Source organism: Athene noctua, chromosome 2, assembly GCF_965140245.1.
Source record: "Athene noctua chromosome 2, bAthNoc1.hap1.1, whole genome shotgun sequence".
NCBI lineage: Eukaryota > Metazoa > Chordata > Aves > Strigiformes > Strigidae > Athene > Athene noctua.
In genome coordinates this window covers 37,308,809-37,324,698 of record NC_134038.1, presented here as the reverse complement: position 1 = coordinate 37,324,698, position 15,890 = coordinate 37,308,809, and the positions used below count along the sequence as shown (strand labels likewise).

Genomic DNA, 15,890 nt, shown 5'->3' with positions numbered 1-15,890 from the left:
AGACATATATATATTTAGATCAAATTTGTAGAACATCAAATGTTAATTTAAAGCTGCACTGAATTCTGGGAACTCTTAAAACATGCTGTACTCTGCTTTTTTTCCACACAGACACCACAACTGTGTAAACAGCATTAGCCACGCTGAATCTCCCATTCTTTTCGTAACCTGTAAAATATCTTTTTGTAATAACGATTTGCAGAAGGGCTGTATTCCATTTATTTCATTGAATATCAGACAAAAAGCACTTCCATTGCTGGTAGAAGATAGTGTAATTCATTTCGAAACAATCTGTTAGTTGAGGACCCCATTTCAATAGGTCCTCAAGTACGAGCATCTCTTGTTTTGGGTTGTTGATCTTTTTATTTCTTGTCTAACTTAAAGTTATTGTGGTACCTTAGAAGCCGAATAAGATGCATTATTTGTTTGGAAGTTCAATTTTAAAGGTACAAATATAGTAAATACTTTGTCAGTAAGAGTAATTAAAGTGTGTGATATGGAATGCTGATTGTTCATGTAACTGAAGGTTATTGAAGCCTTTCGGATTCAGGCCACAAAGTTGAATGCTAATATAATTCCTTTCTTCTCAACATAACCTTAAGTATCTATTTGCACTATTGCTTGCAGATAAATAAATGATAGATTTCATGGTGAATCTTTTTTTAAAGATAAAATTGCACTAGTGCTTATACATATTTACTCCTTCCATAACCTATAGAACACAATTATTATCACCACTGTGGGCTTTCTTTTCTGTTGCAGTTTAACAGGTGGTAGTCAGACAGTGAATGCAATTTCCATGATGTAGCATAAACAAAACAATGCACATTGATGTAGACATTAACTGCTAACAGAACCCAATTCACAAGTCATTCCTTTCTTGAGGAGACTGTAATCTAAAACCAGAGATGGCTAATACTGATTTACTTTTGGGGTTTTGCAATTGTGCACATAAAATTAGATTAGATGATTTATCTGTAAATTTATTCACATAGGTGAATGATTACGAAATCTCAGGATAAATTATAGTTCTCATTCTGACAATGTGTTTATGGAAATGTGCCTGACTGGGTTCAGTATTTGCTATTGTTTATTTGAGATTTTTTTGTTACTTTAAATTGGGGGTATGAATTTGAAATTTTATGAACCTGACATCTTCCAGTGTCCTGCCCAGTGACAGAACAGACTTACGGAGTACCAATAAGTCTCTGTGTAGTAAGTTCTGCATAGTATGTGTTGGACAACTGTAAGTGAGCCACTGAATGATTTAGATTTGTCCAAGCTAGTATAGCATACAAGAATGACAAATACTATACCTTTTTAGTACAGTAATGATTTGCTCTCTCAATCCTTACGCTCTCTACAGGTTTAATATTCATGTAGTATGTTGCTGGTCATTTTAGAACAGACCTACATGAAGAGGAGCACTTTTTCATGTTATGTATTCTTGTAACATGTGAAATGAACTCTCAGTCAGTCTCCAGGCACACGTTCAGAAGTTTAAGTGCTTTGCTATTTGCTGATCAACTAGCAACAATGACCTTGAAATAAGAAACTGCTCCTTACTGCACCCTGGGGCAGCATCTGAGCTGTTCAGGGACAGTCCAGGAAAGACTGACAGGCAGCTGAGCATAGCTCCTTGCCAGAGTTAGAGGTCATGGACAACCTGAAAATAATGAGGTTCCTGGCACTGTCTGCTGATCATGGATCAACAAACATGCTCAAGACAAGATAGCTTCCATGACTGAGAAGAGGTAATAGAAGACACAGTATGTTTCTTCAGTCTTATATTCCCAGTGCTAAGAGGAATCAAGGAAATGTAGATGTTGGTGTTACTTTACAGCAGAACTTGTGAATACAGAGCAAAGCCATTACCAAAAATGAGGGAACAGAAACAATGACAGATTGTGCCATGATGACTTTCAGGGGCTTATAACAGCTGAATATTTAATAACTCCTATTGCTTCAAGAAAAATTATTGTGATAAATAGTTATCACTGACAGGGAAGAGGTCTGTCTACTTGGAAAGGTGTTCAGAAATCATCAATATTCTCCCCAGAATTCACTTCTGTTGCATTTGTTTGGGGATTTTTTTACCCAAAAAAAAAAAGGTAGGCAGATCTGAGGGCAATGTCAGGTCTGGTCTGGCAAGCAGTGCCATTCCAGTGGATTTCTGCAAGGCACAATAAAGAGGGGTGTGCAGGGAACACAAACAAGTTGTGGGGGTTTTTGATTCCTTTCTGTCTCTTCCCTAGTACTCTTTCCCCTTGCTTTAGACCCCCATTTCACATTTCCCCATCAGCCACTGGCAGTGGATATTTCACACAAGGTCCTGTTCCCTGAATTGTCTGGGAGGAAAATTCTGCTCACTCTCTGCCTACTCTGCATTTCTCACCCAGAAAATTCAAAAGGCATTCGGAAAGTGTCTGTGAAAGGTTTTAACCATCCTGCTAAACCCTTGAGTGCTGCTTTTAAAGACTATCCATTATGTGGAGAAGGCTTCTGACAATGGCCTGGGAACATGAGACCTGAGCCTGTTTCAGCAGCTGGCTCTCCTTCCTGGCACAGCGGCAGGCTGTCACGGCACTGCCGGCTGAGTACGGCTCACAGCCACCTCATCCCTCCATGGCAGGGACACTCAGGAGTCCCCTGAAAAAAAAGTAGGCTTTTGCTGGAAAATGCTGATTAATCAAAACTGAGCTCTTTCATGGGAAAACATCTTGTTTGACAAAATTCCAAAGAAACAGAGGAAAGTGTGCACTGGAAGTATCCTTCTTTTCTGTCAATATACCTAATACCTGATAGGTGACCAAACCTCCTAAGAATTGCTTCTTCAGGGTCTAGGGCTCCATCTGCTAGGGCTGCTGGCTATACAACAACCTAGAGGGCTGTACTCCTGGGCTCAATTTCATTAATTTTGTGGTAGTATAAACATCTCTTGTAAAAATCAGATGTCAACCATGGGAAATGGCAAATATTTTGACTTTTCAACCTGAAATAAAACAATTTCCATCAGAAAAGGAATTCTAGTTTGTTTGTCTTTGCTTAGTAGGGAGCTAACCTTTCCATACTTCTTAATCAAAGGTTCACAAATCCTGTGATATCATTGTCTCATTTCTGTTTTCACTTGATGCTAATGGTTAACTGTTAGTCAAAACTAGCTGTAGGTACTAGAGACATACGTACTTCTCAAATTCTACCTAAATTCTCAAAAATGGTCTCAGATTAAAATGTAGACTCCATTAATTTACTGCAGTTGACTATCAGTCTATTACATTTTCCATTCAGCCTCAGAATATACAGTTATAAGTTAAATGTATGATAGATGATACAGTAAAATCAACAGCTTCCACCATTCTTTGGTCCCATACAGCCATGTCAAGAAAAATGAAAGCTAAATGAAGGACTGCTCAAAGGTGTAACTTTAATTTATCGGTATACAATGTTCTGATATTGTTCAGTACTACCTCTTACAAAAGGACAAAAGGATAAATACACATAAACATTTCTGTGGGAAAAATGTACCTTTGGGTAATGCATATATTAAAATCATCAGTATCTAAACAGTAAATTAATATTGAATTGCATTTTTGTTATAACTGAAAACCATAGGAATCAAACTAATCCAATCATATAACAGCATTTTTCATTTTCTATTTATGTGTATTTTTGAAAGGTAATGCTGCAATACATGTATCATGTTCTGCAGTGTATTAGAAACCAGGAAAAATAAAACCCAAAGAACTTCATCAAGATGACAAAGTCTACATTTGCAAGTGATAGAGAAGAAAACTGCTCATACATAGGTGAAACCATTATGGGACATGGATATTGTTTGGTTTCTCTTCACCTTTTAGTTATCATACATGCTAGGCATAAAAACAGGTTTGATGGATAGTTTTTGTACCATGCATATTTGTCATATTTTTTCAGTGCCTTTTCTTCAGAGGTGATTATTTGTTAATATATTCTTGTTTCTTACACAATATCTTTCAAAAATTCACTGTCTATGGATAGAACATCTCTCTTAAATCTTTCCTCTGATGTTTGTGCAAACTCCTAATGCATCATTCTTTGCTTCGGTAGGACTCTGTGCCATGCTTTTTCTTAGTAGTCGTATCGATAGCAGTATTAGTTCAATATTGTTGTCATAGTTCATGTTACGCTGGTAATTTACTGTACTTTGCATTCACACTGAAAAAAAATAACACCTCAGTAGTATTTAGTGTATAAATAAATGTTATTTTCATATGGGTGGAATTTGCACGTCTGACACATCACTGGCAGTCACTGATGTGTAGCTCAGATGATGACCAAGGACAAGTGATGGAGATTGAACATGGGTCTGGAGTCAACAGCACTGGCTGCAGCACTTTGTCAGCTCTCTCCTTCAAGGCAACAACATGGCCTCCTATCAGAGCTGACCCTGCACCAGGCAACCAGCCCCAGCGGGATTGCACTCAGGGTCCTGCCAATGCCTGCACTCACCTTTAGTGATGGGAAGGGGTAAAACATCAGTGCTTTCGCTCCTTGGGGCATCTTAAAAGTGGTAACACTAGTGTTACTGTTTCTATCATAGTACTGACTACTAAATTTCTTTATCCCAGAGGAAAATATCTTTCTTGTGAGTTTCATTTAACTTGTGCTAATATAAAGGTAATTTCCCCACTGGAAGCATCAGGGCAATTTACATTAATACTATGGGGAAGTACTCATTGCTGATCTCTGAGTTTCTTCATTTTTCTGCTTATCTTTATGGGATGCATTATTCAGATAAGCATTTTTAATGTTAGATTTCTTTGAGAAATAGTTTTGCCATATCCTAAATATTAACCTGGATCTGGCAGTGGTCTTTGAGCCTGAAAGAAAGCTCAGAAAGCAAGTGGTTAAAAAACGTTGAAGAAGTGATATATGAACCAATGAAGTTTGGAAGCCACTGAAGTGATGTTTACTGATATTTGACATTAGAAATATGTGATTTAACTTTTTATTGGTTATTCCTGTGTTAGAGAAGTTCCCGCTTTCCTCCAATTCTTGCAATGCTGCACAACTTTTCAGATCCTTTCTTTTCCTCCCAGCACTCCCAGCTATAACTATGCACCAAACATGGATAAGCACTGGATCATGCAGTACACGGGGCCCATGCTGCCTATCCACATGGAGTTTACAAATGTCTTGCAGCGCAAAAGACTTCAGACCCTGATGTCAGTTGATGACTCTATGGAAAGAGTGAGTTCAAGAAATTACTGTGAATACAATCTTATTAGTTGGTAACTAAATTAATTCCTTCTTTACCTTCACCGACCACAGCCTGGGGAAAGCCCTTGGGCTACAAAGAATTACTCCACATATACCCAGTAGAAATGAACTCTGTTTTTCTGCAACATAGTACCAAGCTCCTTGTCCACTTCTTTTAATCGTTGCTTGAATAAACTGATGATTTTTTTTAAAAGGAAAAGTCACTGCACCTAATATAAAGCCTGGTATTAACAGAAGATGCATCACCTGCATGTCCACATGGATGGACACAGGTGTGCACATGACAACTTCTATTCATTTCACACACTCCCTTCACAGTTCATCCTTCAGCTGAAATCTGGGAATCTGCAAATCACAGCAACTCAGGTGTCAGTCTGCTAGTGTTTGCAGAAGTTAGGCAATGCAGTGTACAGCTAATTATAGGTAACATGATACATGAACTATTAGGTGTACTTTGCATGACTTTTTGTTCAAAAATCAAGCACCATGACCAAAGATCTTCCCCAAGAGAGATTTCTTTAAACTTTAATAAAAATTTACAGCCTTTTCCCAAGCCCACAACTGTGAGGAATGAGAAAGTTGTAGACTAACACAGTAAATCAAATCTGAGTACCATTTGCCATAAAGCTGTAGCAGACTTTTTTCCCAAGCTGTGTTTGAATACACAATGACTTTTGGACATACTAATGTAACTACATTAGTAGTATCATATTTTGCTTTTTAATTTTCTGGACCTGTTTAATTTTCCCCTCTGTCAAATGTGAAATTTAACCTGTAAGTTGAATTTTTTGGCAGCAAAGATGAGATGTAAAAATGTCCATCCCTAGAATGTCTGTTTCAACAACCTCATTGATGTCATGTATGATTCTGTGAACTTAAAGGAGTAAAATGATGGTTGTACATGATTATGCACAAAACATGTTTTGCCACGTTTAATTCAGAGTTTTTCCTATGCTGTGTTGCAGTTATACCAAATGCTTGCAGAGATGGGAGAACTGGAGAATACCTACGTTATTTACACTGCTGACCATGGTTACCATATTGGGCAGTTCGGACTGGTCAAGGGGAAGTCAATGCCATATGACTTTGATATTCGAGTTCCTTTCTTTATTCGTGGTCCAAGTGTAGAGCCAGGATCAGTGTACGTTCTCTTACGTCTCTAGCACAGCTGTTGAACCTACTATAAAATATTTCTAAGAGCATGTAATTTTCACTCTATCTAGTTTCATTTCATAAAGGATGCACTCCTATTGCAGAGCAATGAGTCTTATGAAGAGGCACTTCTTTCATTTTCCGTGTTATTAAGTTATAATGCAGATGAGAAAATTGTATAATGCTAGTCCTGTAGGGTTAAGCTTTGGACTTTGCTTTTAAAAAGTAGGTGCTCATCTTTACTGTTCACCTTCTGGCTTAGCAGAATGGATGGCATCACGCCCTCATTGTCAATGAGATAAGAGTAATGTGGCTACTGCACCTCCTTGTTTTATTGGGCTTAGCTTTTTCTTTGTGATGACAGTCTGCAGTACTGGCCTGCTGTTCTGAGTTGTAGACTTCAAAGAGGATTTTCTGAATTTAGCACTTCTGTAGAGCTTTACATCTTCAAAGCCCCTGATAAACATTAATTACCATTCTATTTCCAAGAGAATGTGAAGACTTACATATCGAACACATGACAACTATGACCTTTTCTGTTGATTTGCAGAGTGCCTCAGATAGTTCTGAATATTGATCTTGCTCCAACAATTCTGGATATAGCAGGACTTGACACACCTCCAGATATGGATGGCAAATCTGTCCTAAAGCTTCTGGATTTGGAGAGACCAGGAAACAGGTGGGTCCCAGCCTTTTTTTTTTTAGCCAGTTCAGAAGCAAACACCTAAGTAAACCAACAACTAAGTGGAAAAAGAACTCATTTTCACAGAAAAAGAGCTGTGTCATGCCAAGGACCACAGCTTTCACATTTGGAGAGTCTTTTAAAAAGCACATCTATAAAATTGAAGGTATATATAAGTGGAGAGGTGTTTTTTCAAAAATAAATTGTTAACACTAGCAGTGCTATACATAGATGCCAGCAGTAAATATTATTATTTTTCTTTCAGGTTTCGAACAAACAAGAAGACCAAAATTTGGCGTGACACATTTCTGGTGGAAAGAGGGTAATTATTAGGGGTGAGAGAGTTTTGGGACAGCCTGTCTGCTGGGAACACTCTCTTGTACATGCTTTCCTTTCTGCTCCCTCCTCTTCCTTTTTATGGTCAGAGAAGTAATAAATTCTGGAAGCAAACTTACAGGCCTGACTTGTTTCCTAGTTTCCCACCACTGGCTTTGCAAGCTGCTGTGCTCCCAAATCCCTACCTCTGAAGAAATTTGAAAGCATACTTTTCTGGTGACTCTCCTAGCCTGTACCTCCTCTTTCTCTAACATTGTACTTGTGCCCACTTATCATCTGACTCATTTTCTCACCAAATGTCTGTTTCAAATCCAGCTGTGCAGAATCCTCTTATCAAGTGATTTTATATTTTCCATCATATATCAAAAGCATTCTTCATTTTTGTTCTAGCTAACAAAAGACTTATGTGCAAATGAGATTTATGACTATAACTGCTCCTCCTTTTACTGATACCTTTCTACACCCTCTCAACGTTGACAGTTACTGCAGTGAAAATTTTCGCTGGGTAAAAACTTTACAGCAATTTCCTCGTGGCGCTTTAGGGCTTTACAGATTTAGGAAATCTTGTGTGATGTAGTATAAAACAGTGCATATAAGACACATTATAACATAAGATACAGCCAAACTAGTGCTAGAGGAGTATGGAAGCCCTGTAGTGTCTTCAGCTGGGCTTTTCAGACAAGAGAGTACTGCTTCAGTGTGTTTTGCTGTATCAGTTAGACGTACTTCAGCAGCCCTTATTTCTCTTTGGGCAATTTCCAGCAAATCACCTGGGCCTATTTTTCAATACATGACCTACATTGAAGGTCAGTAACAGAAATGTGGAGATTTTTTTTTTTCCCTAAGAAAACATTAAATCTTCAATTAGCTTTGCTTTTCCAGTTAAATTCATAATCTCCAGAGTTTAGTAGAATGTATCTAAAATATTCAACTTTATTTTTTTTTAAAGCAAATTTCTACGCAAGAAGGAGGAGCCCAACAAAAACACTCAGCAGTCTAATCAACTACCAAAATATGAGAGAGTAAAAGAATTATGCCAACAAGCAAGATACCAGACAGCTTGTGAACAACCAGGACAGGTAAGCCACAAAAAACTGCAGTCTTTTACGTGCCACAAGGAAATACCTATTTTTCACTATGTGTCAAAAAAATTGGAATATGGCATTTGGAAGATAGCTAGAAGATCATGCTGAATATCTTCAGAGCAAAGAAAACCAGACACAAATTGCTCTAAAGAGTCAAATTTAAGGAGTTGGTGGGTTGGTCCTTTGTTTGCTGTCTCAGTACACGGTTTATGGTAAAACTCACATGCTCAGATATAACATGAAATGACTACCTTTTTTTTGCTTCAGTGTATTGCTAAATAAGCAGGATAATTCAGTGATAAATATGAATAAGGGAGAGAACCTTTTTGAGCAGCGAAAGTTTGTACTCTCTGGGCTAATTCAGAATTGCTGAAGCATAGTAGCTAGTCCTACAGTTACACATGATTTTGTTTATTGGGATTAACAACTGGACAATGCACTTGGTAATCATCATGCTTCATTATTTATTGAAACATCTTTAATAGAAGGGACTCCTTGCTCAGAAACACTTGCTGTGTAAGGTCACTGTAAGGATTAAGACAGTGATACTCATACCCAAACGTTATTTTTTCTTCTTGTAACCTTGATGATTTCAGTATAATGCCTGACTCTGACACAAAGGTGTAATTGCCTGCTCATAAAACAGGCACCCATGACTAGTATGTTTACATCTGCAGCTCTGTAGTGTGTATGCAGACAGGGACCTAAATTAAGAAAAAGTGAGCCTGGCCCCAGATTCTCTTCAAAACATTCTGAATTAATGCTATACCTGTGGTAACATATGAAGATGAATTTACTGGGAAGATGCGACAGGGTGCTGTATGACTTTCCACCAGCACTAACTCCAACCAGGCACATGCTGGGGGCCCCAGGCAGCAGCTCACACCAGCCCTGCTGTCCTCCCCCTCCATCCCTGTCCCCACACACCTCTCTGGAGGAGTGTGAGGTGATTTCTCCCAGGCAGGCATTTGCGCCTTTCCTTCAGATGTTTGCTCAGACCACCGCAGCCAGTCGTAGGCCTAGCACTGGAATATTGGTAAACTGTTTTGCACCGGGGCATAAAGCCTTCGCTGTGCTCTGCTTCCATCTGCAGCCACCCATGGCGCTTTGCCCCGGGCAGGTAGATCTCTGCACAGCAAACTGGAGGGTGCTGGGGAGAACTCACTCACTTAGAGAAATGTTCCACCCCTACCTTTCCCCTTCTTGTTCATTAGAGCATAACGTTACAGTAAATCTCAGTTAATCCCTGATTGGACTGGAATATGTTTTGGCTGGCACATCCTTGCTCAGGTCCTCTGCCACAGCTCTCACCTCACACATGCTCCTTAAACGCAGCCACTTTTGAAGGGATATACACAATATCGCAGTCTCACCCAAGGGCAAAGTTTTCAGGAGTTCAAACACTGCCATTGTAAACAGAGATTAAATTTGAAAAACTGAACTTTTTTATAAAAACTAAAGGAGATCAATGGAGTCATTTAGACTGTTAGACGCTAAAATGTTTAGTTTTAAAATACCAAAATATTTTCTTTGCAATTATTTCTTATATTTATTACCTCTTATGCCAAAATCCAGGTTTGGAATAACTTTACTTTTCCACATGTGAATAGAAGAGGTTAAGTGTCTTGACCAGATATCACACCTGAAGCAGTAGGAAACACTGTTCACAGCCCACTGTGGTAGACTTGTCTTTCTATCCCATAATGGTGAATCCCGTTTAATCAAAGTGGGGAGGGGGAAGGCCTTGAGTCAGCAAGGAGCTTACAAGAGGAATGGTGTTTGACAGCAGCTCTCCCACGTACAAACTCCCATGGAGGTCCTATAAATACAGAAGATGTGTCGGCTCTACAGAGCTCAGCAGCCATCCCTCATGGCTGAAGGAAGGACAGGGCTGAACTGACTTTTTTACGACCAATTTTTAGACCTAGGTATTGGTGTATATAAATTATTTTCTTAAGCTAAGAGACCAAAGTTGTCCTTGATACTTCTAACATCGCAAAGGCTTCCTGCAGGAATGCTGGAGTTAAATGTGCCTACAGAAACCTCCTGTCAAACAGAGCATCACAAGGAGTGGACCCATTTCTCCCGCCCCATTCACTCCTGTGTCAGCCCTGAGATATTAAAAGAGCAGCACTGGAATAACATGAACTTCAGTGAGGCACTGCTGTGTGAAATAAGTGTCTGCTGGATTTTCTCCACGTAGAATAGTTCTTAAAGAAAACTAAAAGTTAATAGGCCAAATAATTTTACTTCAGCCCCGATGGTTTTCAAAATGCAGTATGAGGCGTCATAGTTTAATATGAAGTTTCTTCAGCAGATTTACCCTAGTCATTTTGCACCTCCTGGAAGAGAGAAAGAGGAAATATTGTTATGCGGGTCTTAACTTTGTTTTCTCTTTTGAGATTAGTATTTTTAATTTCAATTACATAGGTGTATATATAGGAAAAAAAATTCATTTTAATTATGATGGTTTATAATACTTCCTACATTTACCCTAATCAGTTGCAGTTAAAATTGCTGTAAATTAAAATCGCCTTCACAGAATGAGTGATTGCTGACAGATTTTTAAATACTGAAATTACTGGTCTGTTGCTAAATGTCTGGAACTAAGAACAAGCATTTAGGGAATTAATATACCAATTACTGTCTAGTACATTTAGAGCTTGTTCTTCATTTTAATTTACTTTAATCAATATCTAGTTCATTTGAAATGAAGAACACAATTGGAGGCTGAAAAGGAAGAAAATTTAGTTTTCTTATATTAAAATGATTTGTGATCTTGTTACCTTCTAGTTCCAAAATCTCGAAGGATATGGTACCCAGGAAGATAATTGCTTCTGCTCATTTTCTATTTAATAAGTAACCTCTGAAGAAAAAAAGAAAAGAAAAAATAAAGAATCTGACATAGTAAAGACTTTTTTTTAATTAAAAGTTTCAAAATTTCAATTTTTTCTATGTATGTTCAATGTCTATCCAAAACTAAGTAAACCTAAAAAATTAGGGGAAAAAAAGAAAATATTTAACCACTGCATAATTGCTATAATTATTCCATACTTTAAGTTCTAAATAACTGTTTGCCAAAAAGAGATGGAAAATTTAGATTCTAGATTACATTTAGCTGCAACTCATCAAGGCTTTGGGGTTCAAAAAACATTTTTTTTATTCATTAAAAAAATAGTTATAAAACGCATGTACAAAATTGAGTTAAACTATTTTCACCGTCACTTTTTTTTAGTTTAAATTTTTTAGCACCATTGACAGATTGCATCACTTTCATTGTAGAACACCCTCTCCTTTCTTTTTGTTCAAAATGCCCTTTATGGGAAGACAGTTTCCAAAAGTTCACTCGCCTCCTTGAGAACACATCAGAAATGAGATGTGCATCACTGCATGGATACATTCACTTTTGAATTATATGCAGGCAGTCATTAACCTGGGACAGCAGCGAGCCCTCATGGAGGAGAGGACCGAGCCTGCTGAGCTGCGTTCACAAGAGCAGGGCTAAAACAGGTCATGGGAAGGGTGTACTCGGCTCTCCTTGGTGCTTGGGGGCTGCAGCTGGAGTGCTGCATTCGGACTGGGACCTCCATTAACAGAGGGACTTTGGTAAACTGGAGCAAGTAAATTGGAGGACCCCAGGGATGGGAAGGAAGTACTGAGGAGGGGCAGAGGTTTGTTTAGCCAGAACAGAAGACAAAGAGGGAATCTAATTGCTTCCTCCAACTACCTAATGGCTAATTAGAGAGAAAACAGAGCCAGGCACTTCTTGGAGTCGCAAAGCAAAACGGCTATCAGCAACAGGCAAGTTGCAGCAAGGGAAAGTCTGACAAGGTGTGTGGAAAAAAAGTGTTACCGTAAGAATGATTAAGCACTGGAGCCCAAAGAGACTGTGAAAGGTCCATCTAGGGATACCCTCAAAACATAATACTGTTGTTCCTACTTTGAGGAGGAGGTTGGACTAAATGACCTCCACATGTTCCTTCCAGCAATTGCACATTCTCATTCTCAAAACTGCACATTTTTTGCTTGCATAATACCTGGACTTGAGGATTTCATGCTTTCTTCCTCCTTCTCAGATTCCTAACTTGGGAAGTGTTGTTAATTTTGTCCATCTTGTGAGTTGAGTCACCTGCCCATATTGTATTTGGATACAGACTAGATTTCAGCTCCCACCCTGACCCAGCTGCTGACCCACAGCACAGCCGGTCCCATCACACTCAGGCCAGGTTCACTCCCCCTGCAAAGGGAGCAGCAGCAGGGTGAGCTCTCTGCTCAGTTTGGGGGCTTGGGACAGAGTAGAAGTTTCCTTTGTGGTCCCTCTTTCACATCCCAGAGAGCGCTCAAGAAATTATGATGGGAACTGGAGGTTTCCTTTGTAGTTTGTATGCCAAATTTGTCACCAGTTTATGTGGTGAAACTTGCTGAGGTCACCTGACTGAGCCCAGTTGGTTTAGTAGTGACTATTGATGGGATCTAGCACTTAAATGATTTGCAGGGTTTTTTTTATATTTCATTGATACGTATTTCCCCTCCTAGCTTTACTGTAATAGGATACACAGTATAGAAATATCTATTCATCTGCAACATTGCTGCCCCTGTTGTTGTTCTGAAATGGGAAACAATTGGTGCAAACTTTGAACTTAAACTTTGTTAATTTTGCAATAGAACAGAAATAGTAGCATGTGATCAAATGTTTCTCTAGATTAATGCAACCTTATCATCACACAAATCTCTTCTCAGATTTCCACTGAAATAACCTAAGATGAGAATATATGTTAGTTCAGGAGGTTTTAGAGGCAAACTGCTCTTAAATCCTCTGGAAGGTTATTTTTGTTGAACTGGCTCCATCTTCTCACCCATGAAATTCTTCTGTATACTTAGCAAATATCAAATAAAAGCATGTTAACTGTGTTTTCATTTATACTCTTTCTTTCTTTCTTTCTTTCTTTCTTTCTTTCTTTCTTTCTTTCTTTCTTTCTTTCTTTCTTCCCTTACCTAAATGTGTAATTAATGAGTTGAGTTAATTCATAAGTATTTACTCTTTTTCTCTCTACCAGTCATAGGTATTTTCCTAGAAACTTAGAATTCTGGGCCTTAACTCTGTTTTCCAGATAGCAGTTACCCTTTGAGGTCTGTTGACTGATAGGCTGGGTGTCTCCATTGTACTGTTCAATACATTGTTTATAATCAATATCAAATCCTTAGCCAAACATGTGTTTTTATCCTCTTACAAATATTATACAAAACACAGTCTTTTCAGGGAGGGGGAAAAAAAAAAGCCACTATCCCAAAATGATGACTGTGAAGCTTTGTGTTTAAAATCTCAGCTCTCATGTTGGATGACTCAGCAGCCAAACCCAGACACAGGTCTGTTTGTTTTATGGGCATAGATCTACCATCTGCTTGGAACTACCTGTCAGTTTGTGAACAGAAAAAGTCTGAAACCTGTAAAGATCTGTGGTCTGTTGCCAGCTCCAATGAGCGCTGACAGTGGGCAGAATGGAAAGATGCATCCTGCTGCCCATGTTTGTACACATGAATGCCCAGGAACTCAAACTGAGCTAGACATGCCATAGCCACTAACCTACCTTGTGCTATTTTTTCATGCACTTTAGCTTTAGAGATGCAGAATATTACATTTCCTCCTGAGAAAAGGTATCCTGAAACTGCCCTAAAGACATAATGTTCTGTTTGGAGAATAAGTCTGAAGACTGTACAATGAAATTTTAGTTAGATTAGGTCTCAATGTATTTTACAGCTATTTAAGGCTTTACAGGTAGTCACTGGAGACATGCTGCTGAATCCAAGCATCAACTCTGTGGTAAATGTGCAAAATTCTTCTGGCTCTGATCCAAAGAGCATGTTATATAATCTGTACATGCCTCTTATTTCTCAAGTATCCTTTACCATTTAAAAATCTAGCATAAAAATTTAATTTTATTGTTAATATTCATATTTATCACATTATCATATCAGCATTCAGTCAAAAGCACGTCTATTTGTAATACTAAAAGAACACTTGCCATCAATCAGTTTACAGATAATACTGTAAAGGAAATTAGAATAGGGCTTATTAGCTGTAGTCTGGTTTGGCTCAAGTATCTATGTTCTCATAAAATAAACATCACAGACCATACATTTGTAAAGGTCAGCTTTATGACCAGCTGTGGAGTATGAATAAAAACACATAAGCTGGTAAGAGCCAGCCAGAAGTGTCAGGTGGCTGGCCAGCCACTGACAGCCAGACCCCAAGCACCCACTAAAACCCAACTAAAATTATGATATGGCATATAAACATCATTCATGGATCCTCCCAGTTTCAGAACAACCTCTTGACTTGAAGGAGTCAAAAGGCACTGGTGATCATCCTGTTTTACCAGAACACCAATTCAAAGCTGTTTTTTCTTCATCATCTGCCCACTGATACCACCTTTTCTTAGTCATAATTCAGCAGAGCATCTATACACAGAATTAACTGGAAGCACATGTGTTTGGGACCAATCATGTGCTTAAAACTAAGTACATATTTCAGTGCTTTTGTGAATAGTTCTTGCAGCTATTGCTCACTTTAGACCCTGAAGTCATCCCTCATAGTTGACAGAAACAAGCCTGCAACTTAGTTGCTCAAGAATTCACAGGAATTTCTCGAAATTATGATATCCCTTATTAAAATACCACTCTGTTTATGATTAAAACCAAATATGAAGATAAGTTCCTTTATCTCTACAAATAATCCTTCAAAGCATGGTATTTAATATTTCAGCCTGAATATTTCACATTTCAGCCTAAATATTTAAGTTTCCTATTAAACAGAGGACAGCTCTTTTCAGATTTGACAATTCTTCAAATTTAAGCAATTTTTAATCTGAAGTATCAGCTCTACTCTAGATAAAATCCAGATATATTCCAGTGTGGGAAGATCACCTTTTTAATCTCTTTCAATGCATGGCTGTGTTCAGCATTTTTACCACCATCTTATCAATCTTGTCTAACAACAAGACTTTTTGGTAGAATGGCACCTTAAAAAGCAATTTTATGTACCAAAAATGATTAGACAGAAAGCATAGATTATGCAAGAATGATTTTTAGTACTTTCTATAGTACTCCTTCGAGGTTCTTTTTTAAGGGATTTTCCACTTCAAAGTATCCAATGAAATACAGCGTAAACTAGTACCGCTGCAAATTAAATATATATGACCCAATAGTAACATTATCATCAGTATTGCTATTAATAACTAAATTTATCCTTTTCATTGGCTCCTATTTTTTTGCACCTGAGAATGGATATTTATTGGATAACAGCAGAAGTCTGTTGATGCTGAGTTGTAACTATGGATAAGTTAATAGATTTGGTAGAGAATGCTATGGAGGTGAAA

General features: G+C 38.1%; 1 protein-coding gene across 8 annotated transcripts in view; it reads left to right on the top strand.

Annotated features, from left to right (window-relative positions):
• SULF1 (sulfatase 1) overlaps nt 1-15,890 on the top strand; it is a 123,089-nt gene that overhangs the window by 84,574 nt on the left and 22,625 nt on the right. For all 8 annotated transcript variants that reach the window (XR_012633024.1, XM_074897681.1, XM_074897682.1 and 5 more), the window contains 5 exons: nt 5,079-5,229; nt 6,225-6,400; nt 6,962-7,090; nt 7,359-7,415; nt 8,379-8,508. Coding sequence is in view for 7 of the 8 variants with exons in the window: in XM_074897681.1 (XP_074753782.1) it covers nt 5,079-5,229; nt 6,225-6,400; nt 6,962-7,090; nt 7,359-7,415; nt 8,379-8,508 (643 nt within the window). In the remaining variant the exon portion in view is untranslated. The remainder of the gene's footprint in view (nt 1-5,078; nt 5,230-6,224; nt 6,401-6,961; nt 7,091-7,358; nt 7,416-8,378; nt 8,509-15,890) is intronic.